General features: G+C 46.3%; 1 protein-coding gene across 1 annotated transcript in view; it reads right to left on the bottom strand.

The window, feature by feature from the left end:
* SORCS3 (sortilin related VPS10 domain containing receptor 3) overlaps nucleotides 1-21,586 on the bottom strand; it is a 481,074-nt gene that overhangs the window by 83,128 nt on the left and 376,360 nt on the right. Inside the window, exons 8-13 of the mRNA XM_073354429.2 lie at nucleotides 16,723-16,812; nucleotides 12,376-12,555; nucleotides 9,055-9,201; nucleotides 8,192-8,294; nucleotides 3,380-3,456; nucleotides 3,177-3,268 (exon numbers count right to left, since the gene is read on the bottom strand). Coding sequence (XP_073210530.2) covers nucleotides 3,177-3,268; nucleotides 3,380-3,456; nucleotides 8,192-8,294; nucleotides 9,055-9,201; nucleotides 12,376-12,555; nucleotides 16,723-16,812 — 689 coding nt within the window. The remainder of the gene's footprint in view (nucleotides 1-3,176; nucleotides 3,269-3,379; nucleotides 3,457-8,191; nucleotides 8,295-9,054; nucleotides 9,202-12,375; nucleotides 12,556-16,722; nucleotides 16,813-21,586) is intronic.

A 21,586-nucleotide genomic window follows, 5' to 3' on the forward strand; every position in this document is an offset into this window, starting at 1 on the left:
GAATCCAGCAGCTCAACAGGTCCCGTAGAACCATCTACTGGTGTCCTTAGAACCTTCCAGAACACAGGCTGCTCCTGCCTGTGGCTTGTAATGGCAATCGCTCACTGAGGAATCCTTTATCAACCACCCTTTATGGAAAGCGTGGCCAGCGTGAGCGAGCATGTCAGAATCTGGCCTCTAACGGGCCATGAGCACATGCAAATGCTCCGGCCCCGATCCTGCAGCGAGCCCTGCGTCCACATGGCGCTCCACTGCCTTCACAGGGGTTCTGTGCAGACAGATTGGAGCTCACGGGTATGGCAGCACCCTGGCTGTTTGACTGCATAATGTATTCCTCATCTAGTGCTGTCACAAAGCACCTGTGAGAGGCTGAGGGACCACTGGGTGTGAGTTAGGGTGACCAGATGTCCCAATTTTATAGGGACAGTCCCGATTTTGGGGTCTTTGTCTCACATAGGCACCTATTACTCGCCACCCCCATCCTGATTTTTGACACTTGCTATCTGGTCAGCCTAGTGTGAGTGAACAAGAGATTAACTCCAGCTCAGCTCCCCCAGCCCTGCCTCATATACAGGTGCTCCAGGGAGGGCAATAAAAGTGGCAGATGGGGAGGGAAAAGCTGGGCTGCACAGAGAAGGTAAGTGTATTGGGTCATAAGCCTGGTCATTTATTTTACTTTCTGGTCACAAACACCAACCCCAGAAGGAACGGCCTTGCTTGCTGCAGCCATTTTTGTGTCGATGCGGTATTCCAGCTGCTTACAGCGCATTACAAAGGAGGGCAATGTTCAGCGTCCCCCATTTTACAAATGGGAAAACCAAGGCACAACCAGATTAAATGACTCGCTCGTGGTCATACACTGAGTCGGTGGCAAAACCTGGATTAGGACCTTGTTGGGGGGGGTAGATTTCGGCTTAACCCACTGGACCATCCTACTCCTTATGCTAACAAGATCTTAGACAAATTCTAGTGCCTTCAGAATATTTTGCTTGGTACTAGCCAGAAAGAAAAGGAAAAACGGAATTGAATCTGAGCCAATTGCATCCTGTCTTCTCTGTGTGGTAGAAATTTAACTTGCTTGTAAAGTGTGTGTTGCATCCATCTCTTGTGGCTAACTCACAGTGACAAAAACAGTCTGCTACTGCTGTGAAGCTAATGGAGTTACTCCTTTAATTCAAGCGGTAGAAGTGTGTGCTTTGATGGAGAAGGTTCAAACCCTACTGGAAACCCCTAGTGGAAGTTATTATAGAGCCATTTGCCTGGCTGTGGCAAGGAAGGATGTAAGGCTTTGAGGTGAAGAGGCAACCATCAATGATCTTAATAAAGTGCATTCCTAAAACATCATGGTATGAAGGACAACAGCTTAGCCTGAGCCTTGAATCCCCTGGCTTCTGCCTGGATGTTACTTAACTGAAGGATTCTGTGTATTAATGAATCAAGTGGGAGAGACCTTAGCATCTCATTACTGTGGCCAAACACCATTACTTTCTTCTTTTATTTGACTGAAAGCTCTATTTCCTTTTACGTTTGTGTTGCGTGTGGAGACAAGAGTGCTGGTCAGCGATCAGAAGAGAGGGGTCTCTCATTCACAGAAGAATATGAACCTCAGCTCTGAAGATGATTTCTGTTAAATTTCCTCCGTAACAACTTCAAAAGTTGGGCAGGTCAGTTCATTAGCCGTGCTCCGACGTCACCCAAGATACAAGACTGAAGGTGATGCTAATTTAGGCATCTGTCAGCAATTCCACTTATCTACTGCAGACACTGAGCCTGCTGCCCCCACACATCTATACAGCAAGTGCACTCTGTAATGTGTAATGCATGTAATTATTGCATGTTTGTTCAATTAAAAGTTCAGGAGGGCTCCAGCTTCAAAAGGAGACATTCAGGCTCATGGCTTGAAAATACATCAACCCTGACATCTCTTTGTCATCTCTTTGGTTGAAAAATAGGGCGGCTTTGAAGTTCCGAACCATATCCCACTCACCCAAATTCTGGTGGAGGTTCTGCGCCAGGGGTCTGGTTTGCCTCACCGTAGGTTCCATGCACTGAGATGCTCAGCGCCGTGAACTCCTGTTAATCTCAGCGGAAGCGGAGAAAGCTCAGCCCATAACAGCGTGAAGTCCTGTAGTCATGAGGGCCAACTGTGAAGTTTAGACCTACATCCCAACTCCTGCAAAGTTCAGCAGGTGGAGGAGATGGTTTGGGCAGTGTTTCGAGTGCACAGGCTTCTCAAACGACTTCAGAGTAAGAACTACATCTTGAACAAAGCGAGCATCTCAAAACCCACCCTGAGCTCCCGATCCCATTTGTGCTCACCAATCTCTCTCTGGCAAACTGCAGCGGGATCTTAAATGGGGCAAGTAACATTAGCAAAGTATCTCTGTATTTCTGTCAGTCTTTTGTGAGATGAATGTGTTGTCCTTTTTGCATCCAGTCAATCACCCTGTCTCCTTCTGTTCTTCACTCCATCTCCTTGTCCCATCTGGTCCCCTCCCGCTTTGCTCCTCCACCATCTGGTAATCCTTCCTTTCCTCCCTTGCTCCCATACACATTTTATCCATCCTCTTGCTCCTCTTTATTATCACCCGCAAACCCCTCTTCCTGACTCCAGTGCCGACACACACTCACACCAATAAAAAGGTATCCTTTTCAGTAATCCCCTGCAACTGCTGGCCAAATGATGCGTGGACTTTGCAACCAACACTCGTTGTAATCAATGAGGCTGTGCAGGATGTCACTCAGGGAAGAACGTTCATAAGAGCCTGGCTTTGTTTTTTTAAAATCTGGTCACTGACTTTGCTACCTAATGGAGAGCCAAACTTGTCGGAAAATCTGACCCAAAGTGTGTAACTCAGGAGGCCTCAACCTTAAACACCTGTGGAAAGCAGCTAGTGACAAGATGAAGGACCAGAATCATGTGATTTCCCCAGACTTCTGTGGGCCACCACAAAGTGCTCTGCAGATGATCACAGTTGGAGAATTACTTCTCTAGTAGCTGAGTAAGAGATTATTTGATCTGCTCCTTAGTGTTCTGGGTACCTATATTGCATAACCAGCAGGAGGGAGAAGGATCCACTCCAGAACTAGGAGATCTTAATTATATTTAGGACAATTCCAGTTTAGACCCTTCCCCCCACCAGAGAACATTCTCAAAGCAAGGGAAACAGCCTTACCACAAATGCCGGATGGGCATTGACGTGTGCTTCATGGCCACAAGTGCACCACCCCAGTCGAGATACCACACATTGTATTCTTCCTCAAAGATCTGGAAACAAGTCAGGTATAGTGTGAGCTTTTCAAGCCATTTGAGGCCCAGAGAGCAGCTGGAAAAGTTTGCAAAAGGCCCACAGCTCCCTTTCCCCACATATGACTGTACCTGTCTCCACGAGTTTCCGGCATCAGAAGATATAAACGTGCTGATATCGGTATATGAGAGTTCAGAGCCAATGTTGCCTGAAACACAAGTGGATTCCGTAAGTTCTTGTGTGGCAGGAGGGGGGAAATCACATTTTTGCAGGAAATCAGCGGTAACTGGTTTAACCAAAGTTTTTTGTTGTCTTAATTCCAGGATTATATGACAACACCCTGGGACAGGTGGGAGGATTAAGATAGGAGAATGTTGCAAACATGAGATACACATGATTGGACTGCTCTGTGTTAAGGCCTACATTTTCAGGAAAGCACAAATACAACCACATGTCTATTGTATGCCATGGTTGCAATCATGACAACTGTGTATGCAAATCAGTAATTTTTTCTGAAAATTTTGCACCAAAGCGCGTCTCTGCATTCACCTAGTGTTTGCAGTATTTTGTCATGAAAACATTTAATTCTTCCTATCACCATATCTCATGCAAATTCAAGCAAAAAGACAAATTCACACGACCCAAATCAAATTATTCATACTGTCTTCACTTCATCAGAGCTGGAGTTCAAGGGTGAAATCCTGGTCCCACTGGAGTCAATGATGAAACACTCAATGATTTCAGTGAGGATCAGATTTCACCGCAGGATTCTTCCAAAAAACAAATGGACCAACGTACTGATCTCAGAAGCAGTGCACCTAGCAAACAGCACCTCCTGCTGCGTTCACTCGTGGCTTGCAGTGAAGCCTAACAGATGAGGCTTATGGTGAAATTACCAATGTCTCTCTGTCAAGGGTTGGCCTGTTTCTCATATGAACTACATCTTGGTGGAGCTAGGGTGTAAAGAATGACCCAGGACCAAATGAGCTGGCAATAAAAGCGATAAAGAGGGAGAGATAGCTCAGTGGTTTGAGCGTTAGTCCTGGAGACTGAAGTCTTCTGCTTGTGCAAAGTAGCAGTGTGTAAGTCACCCTACCTCCCCATTACCCTGGAGGAGCCATCTTCCAGAGTAAACTTTCTATTCAGACTCCACGCAGTTAACTGGTTTTCCTGACAAGTCTGCCAACAAGATTGCTAATCTGTGCCAGTTGGGGGGTTCTATAGCATGGATGTCTGTACCCTACAAAGTAGACTAAGGGAACTAACTCAGTCACATATACCACTGAAAGGCCCTCAAATGGTAATGGCTCACAGACAATATGAACACTGTTGGGGGTTGAACCAATGGATGAAAGACTCCACAGCACATTCCATATCCACTGATCCATAAAATTCCCTCTCCCGACAGCTAAGATATTTTTAAACTAGGGTATAATTTTCCTGATATTTTTCCTCTAAAAACAGTAAGAAGGGAAGATTCACTCCTACACATCTGTAGACTCAAAAGGAGCACAATAAAAACAGATTAATGAAAATGTTAATTGCACTCCTGACATTTAACGATGGAAAATGAGGAATTAAAGCCCAGATGCATCTTGACAAGCTCCCATCAGGATCAGAGATGATAAAACTAGCCAAGTTGTTGTGACACTCCTGTTTCCAAAAATAAAACCTGAGGAACAGGGTGGCGCCTGCTATGAGGTGATTCAAGAAAGGTTTTGGTATCAGTTTCAGGAACACAGGTATTACCACACTCCCTTAGTCCTTTGGTCCATCTACTCCAGGCGTTCTCAAACTTCATTGCTCTGCGACCCCCTTCTGACAACAAAAATTACTACTTGATCCCAGGACGGGGGATGGAAGCCAGAGCCTGCCCAAGCCCTGCCAAAGCCCAAGCCCCACTACCTCAGGCAAGGGGACAAAGCCAACGCCCAAGAGTTTCATCCTCAGGTGAGGGGGCCTGTAACCTGTCCCCATTACCCGGGGTTGAAGCCCTGGGGCTTCGGCTTCAGCCCTGGGCCGTGGGGCTCAGGCTTCAGCTTCTGCCCCAGCAAGTCTAATGCCACCCCTGGTGACCCCATTAAAATGGGGTCACAGCCCACAGTTTGAGAACACTGATCTACTCCATTGTCCTGTGACCACCAAGCGTGGCCAGTGTTAGCTGCTTCAGCTGAAAGTAGAAGAAACCCTGCAACAGGCAGTTTTGGGTTGACCTGCCTGTAGGGGAAAGTTTCCTCTTCACCCCAAAGAGTCAGAGGTTGGATTATGCCCTGAAGCTTGACTTTTAGATGCCTTCTTTATAGGAACTGCCATACTGAATCAGGTTTTCCTTTGGATATTTTCGTCTCTAAGCCTCAAGGTCTGGAAACCAACTGTCCAACTGGGGTTTATGGCTGGTAGCAAAGAGAAGCGAGTTCTTGCTTGCTGGAACTCCATCACTACCATTTCCAGATGTTTTTGTCTCTATAGCCCTGATTTATGAATCCCTTCCTTTCTCCCTTTTAGCCTCATTTGGACCACTGAAGTCAACTGAAAGACTTCCATTGACTTTAATACGATTTGGATCAGGTCCTTGGTCCTGACAAGCGTGGATCGAGAGGCTGATATGTGCCTCTTCTCTGCTAAAGAGTCAGGCCAGCGATCTTCTATCTAGGCTACCGCTCCCACCATTATTACTCCTGGCGGAGCTGTCGCACTGGCCGTGAAAAAGTGGAAACTTTCCCAGGGAAGCAGAGCAAAGACAAGACCTATGAGAATAAGTTTGTGATGGGTAATTTGGATTGTCTGTGCTGATGCAGTGCAGCTGTTGACCGTGGTTAACAGAAACAGATGTGACAATTCCCACCAGGTTAAGCCTTTTATTGCACAAGGCAGCAACACAGAAATGATGGTTCTGCCTTTTAAAGGTTAATTGTTAAACAAATGAAGCTTTCATCCCGTGCAGTGACAGCTTGAAAAGAAACTTATTGTCTAATAATCTAGACCATTGCCTAGGACCTCATTCTCTTGCTGCCTCTGGCATCTTATCTGCTTCCTAGAGAATTCAGTAAGAATAAAGGCCACTGTAAGAACTGTATCATGAGCCATGACTGTTTATACACACTCGCTGTGGGGAGGAGTGGGCTGCCAGCACCTGACAGTTTAGTTTGGATAAACTTTGCAAAGTTGGGACGTTTAACCCAAATAACCTGAACCTCTTCGATCTGGAACATTGAGCTAGAACTCTTGAGGAGAGGATCTTTTGCAAAACATACAGTACCTTCCTTGCTAAAAGCCAGGCCATAAATATTGCAAGAGCATGCTCTCTCTCAGGATTTTGGTTCAATTTCCAGTGCCGGCTGGAATACAGAAGCACAGAAGTGCATGAGAATGGAAACAAACCGTAGAAAGAGAAGAGATGGATCTGAGCTAGCATCCTGCAACTGAACTTCCTGGAATTTTGGGGTGTTTAGATGAAATTGTGAATTGTATGGATTGACCCAATCTAACTAAAGGTCAGTTCAGTTTGAATTTGGACTAATGTTTGAGTACAATAAGGCTCTGATTTTATCCAACAGCTGGTGTCCACAACCCTCGTCTGCCCAAGCTCCCACCAACAGATTGAATGGGAAACCCCAAGGGTAAAACAAGAGCCCAGACACACTTTCTTGGATTACCATTAATAGGAAAAATACGCCCTTGATAGAAAGAGATGGGGGCAAATTGTGAAAGCAGCCACAGATCTCCATGGTTGTAGTGCTGGGGAGGGAGTGAGTAGGACACACTGCTTACCCCAGTGCAAATTCACACTGATGACGTGTGAAAATGAAACAACTGCAAGCTAAAGCTACAATTAACAACATAAAACCTGCTCAGCGTGTAACTGCCAGAAACAACTAGGACTCAACTACATTATGAACAGAATGTTTCAGCTATTGCAATTCACTGTAGTATGACTGCTTTGGGTCTTTACTCCCTTACTCATCTAAGCAATCCCATCACAGGCAACAGGACTACTCAAGTGAGTAAGTATTGGCCAGAAGAGGGAGGGTTCCGCTATGGGTCCCTAGGTAAAAAAAAAAAAGGATATTAAACTGCTAGCATGTGTGTGAAATTACACATTTCTACTGCATTTGCAAGCTCTCCCCAGTGACAGTCATTCCGAAAGCGCTTTGTTACCCCCAAACAGTTCCCACAGGGCTAAGCATTGTGGGAGCTTCAAGTCACGCCAAGTTACTATGTCCATCCTGATTAGGCTGCCTACTGTGAGCAGGCAAATGAAGCAAAACAGGGCTGCGATGGTTGTCAGATTAATTACAATGGATCGGCCTATCGGTGGCATTCAAGATTCCAACAGGCTGTCATGAAAGCATTGCAACCTGCCAAAGCAAGGCGTCACAGACCGGCCCAGAGCAACCACACATAATGCACCGTCCAGGGCCAAGGTGGTTCATTAAGTGAAAAGAAAGCTAGAAAGTCACTGTAAACCTCTAACTTGATAAAAATAGCCTCTCAGTTACACTAGGCCAGATCCTCTGGCCCAGCGTGCGAGCCTGATTCCCCTCTCGCCCACCTGGGCGTAAATGAAGAACAACTCCTCTAAAGCCAGTGGAGTGGCATCAGTGTAAAACTGGTGCAAACAAGAGAAGAATGAGGCCCGGTGTACATATTTATACACTCACACAAGCACACATACACATCACACATGGACAGACATATGCATGTCACACATAGGACGCCGATACCCACCTGGAAAACGTCACAGCTCTGTGACAAATACATTTGTCAGGTTTCCTTGTCAGCCTCACCCTCTGCTCACTAATCCACACCGCTCACCCAGCCAAGATAAGCTTTGACATTGCAAACCACTGAACAGCTAAAAGAAGCAGCAGTTTTGTAGTTCCCCTGAAGGAGTCTAGGTAAGGCATGGCTGAACAGGGTGAAAGCACAAACAAAATTGATACCTGTAGCCACCACAAGCCCGGGAGCTGTCTCCTTGCTGGAGATACTTCCTGATGTATATGGATTCTCTGAGATTTGCAAATGCAGGTGCAAAGAACAAAAAGGCTGCCAAGGGGAGGAAGTGGAGAGAATAATCTTTAATACACAAAAACCATGATCAGAGAAACAGCAAGCGATCCGCTTCTGAGTGCTGGCTAGTTATGCCGAGATCCTTCCAAAAATGTTCCCCTCAGCCAGGAGAGGTCTAATAGTCTTACAGAATAGTGTGTATGTTGTGTTATATTTTCCCACTCCCCACCCTTAAAAATGAATTGCATGAAAAAGAGGAACAGTTCTGCTGAATCATGGGAAGGGGAGTTCAGGCTTGGGTTTTGTTGCTGTTGTTTTTTAAAATCAATATGGTGGTCTCATGCAGTTCCCTGTCAGATCTTTTCAGATATCAAATTTTCCAGCCTGTGTGATCCAGGAGGTCAGACAACAGGCTAATGATGATCCTGTCTGGCTTTAAAATCTATGTATTTATAAGAACAGAAACGGACTTAACTTCCTCAGTACCCAGCAGTCCAAAACCGGACAGGAAACAAACAGGGAAACATTGGGACCCGATTCCTTTTAAATATGTAGGGCCAGATCCTCAGCTTGTGCAAAGCGATGTAGGTTCACTGACTGCAGTGGAGCGACATCAGTTTACACCAGTTGAGGATGCAGCTCACAAACTGGGTTCTATTTCGGAGCACTTGATCCTGCAGTCCTCATGCTGGCCAGAAGGCCACTGGCTTCATTAGGGGCTTAGCCTGCATGAGGGCTAAAGGATGAAGCCCTGAATGGTTTGTCAATTCCACATTGGAAAAGTTCTGCCACTGACCAGCTGGCAGTGCAGAGGACCCCCTCTCAGATCGGTGTCAGGAGCCTGCAGCAAGCGCCAGTCTCTGCCCTTGTTGTAGGTGATGTAGGTCTTTATCTGGTCCTCTATCTTCTTGTTAGCCAGGAATATGCCTTTGATCCCTGCTACCTAGGAAAAATGGAGAGAGATGGAAAAGCACATCGGGCGAACAGGCAAGAACAAGGCTCCATTCGGGACCCTCAGGAGGGCGAGCTCTCTGCAACAGAGTCCGTGCAACCCATGCAGCCACTAGAGGAACAAGGGGGCGGGGGAGGGAACCACTTGCATTATTTCTAATGAGGGCAAGTCTGGAAGGTGTCTACATGGCTGATAAGGGACTGTTGCAATCTCAGTATGCAAGAGGAAGGCGGGGTTAGGGATGCTGAGGAGGTACACACCCCTTGCAAGCTGCCCATTTCTGTTGGATCTCCCTGCATGGCAGCAGAGAGGGTGGCAGGATGGGCAGGCTATAGAGGAAGATGAGCAGGCTTGGGGGTCTGCGGGTATGTCCGCAGATGTGCTGATGCGAGGGATGGAGTGAGGGGGAATACACCTCCCAGACCACACTGCTAACAGCTGGGGGAGCCTGCAGGGCCCCTTACACAGGATACGTCTACATGGTAAAAGCTGTGCCCCAACTCACATAGCTGAGCTAGTTTGACTCCAGCTTAGCAGCGGCAAAAATAACGCAGCACTGGCTAGTGAGTCCAGCACCTCAGCTGTGCACCAACAAATGTAGCTGAGTCCAGCACATTCCCAAGGGCCGTGCTGCGCTTACACGACCCACGCTGAAACCTGCTCCGTGCAGTCTTCGCTGCTATCGTTACCAGGGCTAGCGGGAGTCAAGCCACCTCGTCTACGCGAGCCCATACAGAGCATTAGGTATGTAGAAAGGGGACACAATGGCTATTCCAGCCGCTAGTTCTGTGTCCTGGGAGCTGTATTCCATTACTTTGCTTGTCAGCCCCCTGGGGACTAGGGCTGTCTTTGTTCTGTGTTTGTACAGCGCCTGGCACAATGGGCTCCTGGTCTGTTCCCGGGGCTCCTGGGTGCTCTGGCAATACAAATAATACACAAGAACAGCAGCACTCCACCCCCCGCACCAGCACCTGGGCAGGTTTTGGAATTCCCCTCCAATATAAAGGAAACAATTCTTCTGATTAGACAGGCTTGGGAGCGGATGTCCCCTCTGTATTCACAGGGCAGTTACGGCACAAGCAGCAGCCATGCAAGATTCCCCGCACGGCACTGCCAACGTGCCTCACAGCGGTACTGACCATCGTGAGTGGGGAAAGGATCTTTGAGAGTGAGATTGGGACCATAGGCTCAGCCTTGCACAAGGTACGGTGTGCAGGCTGCAAACAGGGCAAGGCTGTTGGGGGGAGGACTTCTTAGAAAAAACCTCTCTCCAGGAACTTTCCACCAACAGGAATGCGAAGGTAGCACACCAATGTAATTTACACTGCTATCAGATGACTGAATTCCTTATAAACAGCGTCTCTTCTATGAATGAGGAGGAGAAATATATCTCTCACAAGGAAAAATATCTCAATGAAACCTAGAAGAGTGACTGCCTGGCAGAGCGGCCAACATCATCTGATGAAAGATAGAGACCTGTTTTGAAAATCCACAGGGGAATTCAATACTATCCTATCAAATCCTATACAAAATTGATGCTTGCAAGACTCCTCACTGAATTTTTATCTCATCTCCTGAGGAATGCTTCCTCAGCAGATGAATTTAGGATCTTTTTTTTTTAATCATAGTAATTTAAAAGCCTGAGATTTTGCCACTTTTGCTCATATGGAGTGGTCCCTTTCTCTGGCTCCAATTCAGGAAAGCCTTCCTGGTCACAAAGGTGCTTAAGCACATCCTCAACTTTAAGGACATGCTTAAATCCCATCAAAGTTGCAATGCTCAAATACGTGCTGAAGTGTTTTCCTGCACCAAGGCTTCTGTGGGCAGGCCAAAGGGATTGCTCAAGAGAGTAAAGTTAGGCATGTGTGCAAGTGTCTGAAGGATCAAGCCCTTGTCTTGCACGGTACCAAGGAGAATGATTCTGATTGGAGCCTCTGGGCACCGCTGCAATCCTTTGTCGTGAGGCTTACCAACAACTTGAGAACGGTCAGGCAGTTGGTGCACTGAGAACTGCTTATCACGCTGGCCGGCACTGCCATATTGCTGCCTTATTCTCTCCTCTGTCTCTCATCTTCGCTCTGCCGCCTCATGCTCCCAGTATCCACCTGCCGCCTCTCATCGAATACTGAGACTGCCAGTTTTCGGGGGCAGAGACCATCTTTTTGTTATGTGTTTCTACCTAGCAGCAGGAGCGGCGGACATGCCCTAAAAGTGTGGGGGGAAGGGGCTTGGACTGTGGCCCTGCACTGCACTGCCCCCGAGGCTCCCCCTCCCCCGCACCACCCCTTCTCCCTGAGCCTCCGCCCTCATGACACCCATTCCTCCAGAGGGCCCACCCTCCCACTGCCTCTTCCCCCAAGACCCCACTGCCTTTTCCCCTGAGACTCCGCTCCTGTGCTGCCTCTTCCTCCCCCAAGACCCCGCCTCCCACTCGCTCCTCTCCACCCCCTCTTCCGGTAAAAAGTGGGAGGGCCATGACCTCCTGGTCCCCCCAGTCCAGCACCCCTGCCTAGCACAATGGGATCCCGGTCACAGACAATGCAAGTAATAAACAGAAATAACAGCTACTAATAACACCGTGTGATTTGACAAGATTAAAAGAAAAAGTGCCTCTTGCTGCCCATCCTGAGTTAAATTCAGATTTCAGAATCTTTTGGGCAGGATTTTCCAAGGTGCTCAGGGTTGGCCTAACTCTGCTCCCATTGTAGTCAAAGGGAGCTCAAGTTAGGCCAAGGCTAAGTACTTACGAAAATATAGCCTTTTATTTTAGACGTCGAATCTGTGCTTGACGGGACAGAGAATCGGGGGGAAATATGAACCTTGTACTTCACATGAATAAACTGTTTTCTTCCTCATTTGCAACGTAACATGATTGAGGAAGCAACAAACTCCTAAAATTCCCTGCCCACATCTATCCCAGCATGCATTTAATCTATCCCAGCATGCACTGGTCCAGCATAAAACACTGATTTCTTCAGGGACCAGCTCCATTTTAGTACACAAGGAGGATCTTGTGAGGGTAGAACATGTGTTCATTCTGGGGGATATTCCCAAAATAACTGAAGGTCCTGGAAGGATGCTAAGAGGTTTACACACTCATCTGTACTGGCAGATGGCTCCTGTCTTATGCAGGGGTGGTGCTACAAGGTGACCTTGACTACATACCTCATAAAGGTCTATGATGATGTTTCCCTCCAGTCCCCGGCTGCTCTTCACATTCTCCAAGGCCAGCGTGAAGTAGACACCTCGGGTGTCAGATATATAAAGGTTGTACGTATCGTTCTGGTTCCACTCCTGCACAGCTGCAAACACCTGATTCTCATCCGTGCTAATAATATGCATGTCCTGTTAGAGGAAGACAAAAGGCCTATTACCGTGGATCTTTATATGTCTTTGCCCTTTGGGACACACAGTAATTACTGTGACTTATGAAAGAGTCGAGAAGGAGCATGAGTTATAGAAGATGTTAAACAATTTTCTGTTAGACCAAGCCAATAAATTACCACCAACGTGACTTTGCTGGGGGGTTTTCAATGGCCACAGGGTGGGTTAAGGGTCTCTGCAGTCCTTGTTCTCAGTAGCTTCAAGGAGTTCCATCCAGCTTCATTTTTTATTTATGAATTTGAAAGTCAATTTTATCATGCCTGAAAGATTCATGAGCTGGAGCCTGAAATCCTATCTTTGTCCACCGAGTAAGGTATAGTAAGAGTAGTAGGAGTGCTAGCTTCCCTCACACTACAGAAGCCTGAGTCCTGAGCAGGAGGAGAACCACTTGCAGGAGGATGGAACGAGCTCAAATCTCCACCACATCTCTCCTGAGACTGCCAACCTTGGTAGCGCTTTTTGCTAATGGCCAGGATGAATTTAGCAACCGGACACTTGTCTGCTGAGAACTGGATTGGGATCCACTAGCTTACTTACCGTGGGCCACCAACCAGCTGTCATCTGAGCTGGATTGCAGCTGGTGGCCAAGACCTTAACAGCTTCATGGCCCAACATCAGTCTCCCTCTTTTAGTTTAATACTAAGACATTTTCCAAACACCACTAATGTTGCTTAATATTCTCTTGGAGAGGGCTCGTTTCCACATTTCAGAGGGCAGATCAGGCTCTAGGCCCATTGAACCCTTGCCATCTCTGGTGACTCAGCCAAAGTTGGGGTCACTTAGGGTTCATCTAAACAAACAGTGTGGGGCAAGCTGGGATGTAAATCTACAGCACATTAGTGTGCCATGCACTAATTGTCCATGTGGACTCAGGTACCATGCACGACATTTTCCCAGTGCACACTGATCTACTCCCATTTCAAAGCAGGCAAATTAAAGTACACCAGGGAAATTCTAGTGCATGGCATTTGGGTCCACAGGGAAAGGGTGTGGCACATTAGTGCACTGTAGGTTTACACCCCAGCTTGCCACAAACTCAACTGGTGGTCTAGACAAAGCCTTAGCAATGACGGTGTTTTTCGGTTGCCAACAGCATTTTGGCAAAGTAAGGCTCCTAATGTATCTATTTTAAATCTCTGGGAAGTGAATTCCCCAGGATCCCAAGGAATCTCAATTAATCCCTTTTCTAATTCTGCACCAAGGAACTTTTAAGACCGGCTCGTCCACAGATATTGTGGGACTTTATCTTTGTCCACAAACAAACTGTATTTAACCGATGCCCAAAGAGGCGGGAGAGACTATAAGGTAATTTATCTGAGTGAATGTCTACACTGCAGTCAAATGTGAGAGTGCAGCTCAGGTCAGCACACCTGTGCTAGCATCCCAGATGGCTTATCGTAAAATAAGGTTGGGGAGAGTGTTTGGGGGAAACTGTCAATCCAACGTACCCTTCCTATACAGAATGCACCTGAATCTTCTGTGCTATCCTACATGGATCGTTTAGGAAGATTAGATAGAGCTGTTTCAGGGTAACCTCAGACAGCCCCTCAAAGTGACACCAGGAGGGAACCTTTCAGAGCCTCTGCCCTAACAGGTCTGAGCCTGCACCTGTGAAATTGATGGGAGCTTTGCCACTGACCTCAATGGGGGCAAGATCTGAATCAGGATGCCTGGTTCATCCCGAACCTTTTTTTTTTTAATTCCTTGAACCCTAAAAATGTATTAAATTCACTCTGGCAATGAACTGATGAAGAAATGTAAGAATAAAGCAAATCACCCCAGCAACTCAATCTACTTGACCAGTGAAAGTGGAGATGTTGCATTATCCATAGTGCTAGCCTAACAAATATCCAACTCTGGCAGGGTTCATTAATCAACAGCTGACAGGACAGTTATTACTGCAAGAGATGATTGTACTGGTGACCAAAGGCAGAGTAAACAAGGATCCTTTATGCTTCTAAAAAGACTTCACTATGACACCTTGCTTACAAGCAGTTTCCATTTTTAAAATGACAAAAAGCAGTCATGGTTTTATACGGCATATCAGAACTAGAGGGCTGCCCCACACCCCTTTCCACAGAGGCCAACAATCCATGATAACATCAGCCAATAAAGGGCATTGATAGCGATGCAGCTACTGTCTCCTGCCTCCTGTCATAGCATGGGGCATCTTCTGACGGCAATCCATGAAGTGGCCGTCTAGACGCTGCTGCTTTAGGATAGAGAGCTGGATGGTTCCCAGTTTTTAATGGGGCATCCCAGTGATGGGACAGCTGTCTCCAGAAACTGTTTGTTCCAATCTACTGAAGAACAGCCACGAGAAAATACGTTTGCATGGTGATGGCAGCCAAACACAGCGCCCCGTGGTTGGATCTAGTGTGGAGTCCAGTGTGGGTTTGTTCCGATTCAGTATGCGGCAGACAAGGAGCAAATCCTCCACTGCTGCTGAGATGAGGCATCTTTCTGCCCCAGGACCAAGAGTGCACTTCCTAATCTGTCAGCCCGTCCCAGCAAGTGGTGCACAAAAGAATCCTATTACACCCCGAGGACTGATTGGATGCATTTAGTGCTGGTGAAAGAGCTGGCAAGGCCCATCCAGGAACAGTGCTGCTACCAGAACCACCAGCTTCCCTGACATACAATGCCACCCCTAACTCTTCAGTTCTAGGCATCTCCAGAGCAGTGACTATCAGCCATGCAGCGGTTTTGTGTGCTCTAAGCATTCCAAGGGCGAGATTATCTTATACACAGCTTCCTTTGTAGAGGGGCTGGAGGCTCTTAGGGAGCCAATCATACCTCCTTGAGTCCTTGCCCCGTTCCAGGCACAGATAAAAAGGGGACTAAGGGGACGTCTACACTACAAAGTAGGGGCGTGACTCCTCAGCTTGCACACAGAGCGTTAAGTATAAACAGTAGCGTAGCCACGGTAGAATGCGCCGTGACAGCAAGTAGGTACCCAGTCGTTCCAAGAACAGTTGTACTCTACGCAGCTAAGCCATGCCACTGCTGGCTATCCTGTCACAGCGACACCCCTCTTTACACTCATGCTAGTTCTCATCGAGTTTCTATGAGAAGTGAATGTGAGCTGATCACAGCCCTGCCTTGTAGGGTAGACATAACCTAAGGGTGCTCTACATTGCACTAGATGGCTATGTTCCCTCAGGGACCACACACCTGCTGGGGATTGCCGAAGTACATGGTATTCTGGCCTTTCCCCCTCTCCCTCTCTGTTCTTATGTTATAGAATCATAGAAATGAATGTAGGGCTGGAAGGGACCCCAGGAGGTCATCTAGTCCCTCCCCCCATGCTGAGGCAGGACGAAAACCATCCCTGACCAGTGTTTGTCGAGCCTGTTCTTAACACCCTCTAATAATGGGGATTCCACAACCTCCCTAGGTAACCTGTTCCAGGCCTTAACTACCCTTAGACGTAGGAAGTTTGTCCTATCTAACCTAAATCTCCCTTGCTGCAGATCAAGCTGATTACTTCTTGCCATACCTTCAGCAGACATGGAAAACAATCGATCACCATCCTCTTTATAATAACTTCTTACATATTTGAAGCCTGTTTCCCCTCAGACTTCTCTTTTCAAGACTAAATATGCCCCATTCTCTCCTCATGGGTCATGCTTTCTAAATGTCTTAGGTACGGCCCATGAAACACAGAGCTTCATAAGGCATGTGCAAGAGGCAAAATCTCCACCTTAGGAGAACAGAGCAAGACTTGTGAGAGGTGTTAGATGCAGGCTGGTCAGGTTATAATTGGCTCTAACTGGCACTCACCACTAGCTGTAACATTCTCTGAGTTCAGGTGGGTGAATTCACTTCAGTGTATTCCTCCCTGCCTTTCTAAGTATCACCGAAAGGCAAGAAAATGTTCACAACCTGTTCCTTTTTTCCCAGAGCCCTATCGGTCAATGTAAGTGAGGGGCAAACACACCAGCATGTACTTTTGGGGACTAGCTTTTGGGTCGATCCTCAAAACCTGAGTGACCACAGCAAATGGCAATCAGCAGAAGTGAATTCCCCTGTAGCTCTGGTCCATGTCACAAACAAACCACAGCTCCTCCACTGCGCTGTTTAAGATGCTGCACATCTCAAGACTATGTTGATAACAGGTTCATTTACCTTTGGTAGTGAGTATTTGGGCAATTTAATTTGAGCGAAGGGTTCCCTTTTGTACGACACATAGTAATTCGCTCTTCCACCAGCTGTCACCTGTGTAAAGACAAAAGACAGACACTGAATACCCCTCTGAATACACACCATGCTGACACCCCCCAGCAGGGCTCAGTCGCTTGTCTTTCAGCTCAGAGATGCCTATTGGGGCTGCAAAAATTTGTATAGCATTTCCAGACCTGGAAGGCCTGAGATCTGACTTACTAAAATCATGTTATTCCAAATTTCATCTAGTTTCCCCACACTTCAATTCTGACATGATTTTAACAACGGATATGCGGTCGGCCATGGATGAGGGGCAGGAGAGTTTGGTAGTGAAGGACTGGGCCCAAGGACATAATCCAGGTTCTCTACCACAGACTCCTGTGTGACCTTGGACATATCACTTAATCTCTCCGTGCCTCAGTTCCCCCGGTAAAGTGGAGGTAGTAATACCTGCTGCTCTTGTCTATTTGCACGGTAAGCTCTTTGAGACACGGACTCTCTTCTAAGGCTACATCTACACTGCAAGTGCCCTGCAGCAGCTGTGCCCCAGGAGCACGTCTGGTGAAGACGGTCTAAGCCTACAGGAGAGAGCTCTCCTCTAGAGTTAATCACGCCACTTCCCATGAGAGGCGGTCGCTATGTCAGCAGGAGACGCTCACCCACCAACATAGCGCTGTCTACACCAGCGTTTAGGTCGGTATAATTTACGTCACTCGGGGCGGGTGGAGGGATTATTCACACCCCTGAGTGACGAAAGTTATACCGAAGTAAGTTCTCGTGTAGACAAGGTCTTACTATAGGCATGCCTACATTGTAATCAAGAGGCACAATGGCAGCACATGGAGACCTAACTGAGCTAGCTTTGATCTAGGTAGAGCAAGTATTTACCCAGCGTTCTGGACAGGCAGGGCGAGCAGCCCATGCAGCCACCCTACCGCCACAGCTTCGCTGCTCTTGTTACTCGAGCTAGCTCCGGTATGTCTACTTGTGCTGCAATCACACCTCCAGAAAACATCCTGTGAATCTGGGCAGTGCCTAGCAGAATAGCTCCATGATCTTGGAGCAATCTGCAGTGCTGCCAGAGGGCACTGCTATCATGCAAATAATAAACAAGACGCATGAATTCTTTTACCATCTGGAAACTGGGTTCAAAGCTTACAGATGCTTGATATAGCTAAAAGAGTGGTTTCTCAGAAATAACATTGCCTTTGAGATAGGCCGGGGGGTGGGGGAGAGATGAAAGTAATCAGAATGATGTGATCTTATGGACTGAATGCTCACTATCTGTCAAGGCTAGGTATAAATGCCATACACTGATGAGAAGTAAGAGTCTCAGCTTTCCAATCTTATGTTACATTTGTGCCTAGCCCCTGATCATTTGTGAGATACTGGATTTTATACTGTCATTAATCCCTCAGTCTTCCGGGGAAGGTTCTTTTTGGCATTAGTCCAGGGCTGACGATGCCACGTCTCTGACTGGTGCAATTTCCATTCTCTGATGCTTTGGCAAGCTTACAGATTTTCAGATAATACAATACACAACACTCCTTTTATTACACAAAACATGATTTACTGGCTTTTTAAGCTTCCAGTAAGCAAACAGAAAGGACACAGATTCTCCCACAGGTAATTTTTCTTCATATCTGGCAGTGATATTTCAGAATGGACTTATAGAGTACATTGCTATAGCATCAATTATAATCTCAGCAATGATATCATCTGTAGACTGTGGCATTTTCCCCTAGAAGAGCTGCCACTCAAAGGTCCTGGTAATACAGGTTGCATGCATCATGAATTTGTTATCTGATCACCTCAGGACGAGGCGTTTCCATTGACAACTTAAGAAAATAAGTTGGAAATACAGCAAAACACAGCTAAGTAGAATTCTTCCCTTTAAGTGTTTGTTGTTGTTATTAATAATAGCCTCGTACCTAGAGGCCCAAACCAAGACAAAAGAATGATCACTGTGCAAACACATAGTGAGAGACAGACAAGAGACAGAAGATATGGGAGGGTAAACACAGACACAGAGCAGTAAAGTGATGTGGGCACTGGTGCACCTCAGTGGCACCTGTTCTCTGCCTGTAGCACTTAATAGTTTAATCTCCTGGGGATATGTTGGTCTAATTCTGGCTGCTGGGCTTGGTATGGGGGTGACTGGCTGGTGTTTAATGGCCTGGGAGAGAGAGAAGGTCAGACTCGACAGTCTTTGTCCCTTCTGGTCGTAAATTCTATGAATTCCCCAAGGCCATTGGCAGATTTAGTAATAGACACTGGCCATTCCAGATAAACTCAAGAGTGGTCAAGTAACATCTCCAGGGCATAACCTCCTGATGTGATGATGGTGCAAATGCTGTGAGGGTTATTTCAGGAGGACAACCTTGCTGTCTGGCCATCACCCCATCACAACAAGGATTACCCTGGAGAAAGCAGGGTGGGTGTTCACTCAACTCTCAATTTGTATTTTAGAAGCAAAATTCAGACCTATACTAACTATAAGCTCATCTTGTATCAACTACATACAGCCAACCTAATACAGTCTTTCTCATTATTCCTCAGGCCACAGTAGACTTTCTCCTCCTATCCTTTCTCGTGCTGTTGCCTTCTACCGCGTGAGCCAGATCCCCAACTGGTGTAAATCAGCATAGTCCCACTGAAGTAAATCAAGTTACACCATCTGAGGGTCTGGCCTAGGATTATAACACCAGCTAGTGACCACGGAGCACAGAACAAAGGGAATGAATGCATTCCGAAACAGGGGGACCACTAGTCAGGACTTCTGGGTTCAATTCCCAGCTCTTCTGAACAGCTGTGACACAGCATAAGCAAGTAATTAAAGTGTTTTGAAGTGAGGATAACAATATGTATGTACCTCACAGGGGGGTTGTGAGGCTCAATCAGCGCTTGTGAGCACTTTAAGGTCTTCAGATCAATGCTATACAGGTGCAAAATATAATGATAATTATTCACTAGGGTATCTGCCACAATAATTGATGACCAGATGCAAAACTGGGGCTTGAACAACTAGGGTAGTTCCCTCTGCATTAGCTAGACTCCTTTTGAATTTTGTATCTGATGCTTCATTTTGGTGAAAACTTGAACTAGAGCCCACTGTGGTCTGTAGGTAGCAGCCCTACAAAGACAACTAATGGGAAGTCTCCCGCCATCTCCACCGGCAAGAGCTATATAAAGCTTATCTCAGCTGGGACCTGATTTTTGCATGATTTATACCCATGCTAATAGAGTCCCAAAAATGATCAGCATTCATGAAGTCTGGTAGGGTGGGAGGGAATGAATTTAGGGAGGCCCCTTTCCATAGACTGATAGAACTGAAAGGGACCTCGAGAGGTCGTCTAGTCCAGTCCCCTGCACTCATGGCAGGACTAAGTATTATCTAGACCATCCCGGACAGGTGTTTGTCTAACCTGTTCTTAAAAATCTCCAATGATGGAGATTCCACAACCTCCCTAGGCAATTTATTCCAGTGCTTAACCACCCTCAAAGTTAGAAGTTTTTCCTAATGTCCAACCTAAACCTCCCTTGCTGCAATTTAAGCCCATTGGTTCTTGTTCTGTCCCCAGAGGTTAAGAAAAACAAATTTTCTTCCTCCTCCTTGTAACAGCCTTTTACATACTTGAAAACTGTTATCATGTCCCCTCTCAGTCTTCTCTTTTCTAGACTAAACAAACCCAATTTTTTTCAATCTTCCTTCATAGGTCATGTTTTCTAGACCTTTAATTATTTTTGTTGCTCTTCTCAGAACTCTCTCCAATTTGTCCACATCCTTCCTGAAATGTGGTACCCAGAACTGGACACAATATGCCAGTTGAGGCCTAATCAGTGCAGAGTAGAGCGGAAGAATTACTTCTTGTGTCTTGCTTACAACACTCTGGCTAATACATCCCAGAAGGATGTTCACTTTTTTTGCCACAGCGTTACACTGTGGACTCATATTAAGCTTGTCGTCAACTATGACTCCCAGATCCCTTTCTGCAGTACTCCTTCCTAGGCAGTCATTTCCCATTTTGTATGTGTGCAACTGATTGTTCCTTCCTAAGTGCAGTACTTTGCATTAGTCTTTATTGAATATCATCCTATTTACTTCAGACCATTTCTCCAGTTTGTCCAGATCACTTTGAATTTTAATCCTATCCTCCAAAGCGCTTTCAACCCCTCCCAGCTTGGTATCGTCCACAAACTTGATAAGTGTACTCTCTATGCCAGTATCTAAATCATTGATGAAGATATTGAACAGAACCAGACCTACAAATTTTTCCTAGAAACAAACTTGCTGGCATTGTAAATCCAGGAGATTATTATACCTTTTCCCACCAACACTGCTTTTTACTTCACATTTGATGAATGTCACCCAATTATTTGCTCTATGCTCATCAGTCATGCTCAGCACAGAATTAGCTGGGTTTGTCTTTTTCCTTCTCCTTTGCTAATGACTGGCTCATTAATCTAATTTTCTGGATTTCTATTTTACAGGTTTAATTGTGATGCTGGCCAGTGGAAAGGATTCCTTCGAAGAAATGTGTTTGCTATTAAACACCACAGTCTTTCCTGACTTGTGTTCTCTTTCCAGGGCTGGCTCTACCTCCTCTTCAAATCTGTTCTCACTTGTGTTTCTAGAGTAGGCTGGGTTTGCTCTTGGTTTTATTTACTTTGGTAGCCACATGAGAACATGGGAAACTTCCATAGAAACAAGAAATTACATATGCTGGCCCATCACACATCATGACTCACTTGATAGTTCTATAGCCTCTATCAGAAATGGATGACAACTGGCAGGCTTTCATGCACGTAAACAGAATTATGCAATAAT

The sequence above is a fragment of the Lepidochelys kempii genome, chromosome 7, assembly GCF_965140285.1.
Source record: "Lepidochelys kempii isolate rLepKem1 chromosome 7, rLepKem1.hap1, whole genome shotgun sequence".
NCBI lineage: Eukaryota > Metazoa > Chordata > Testudines > Cheloniidae > Lepidochelys > Lepidochelys kempii.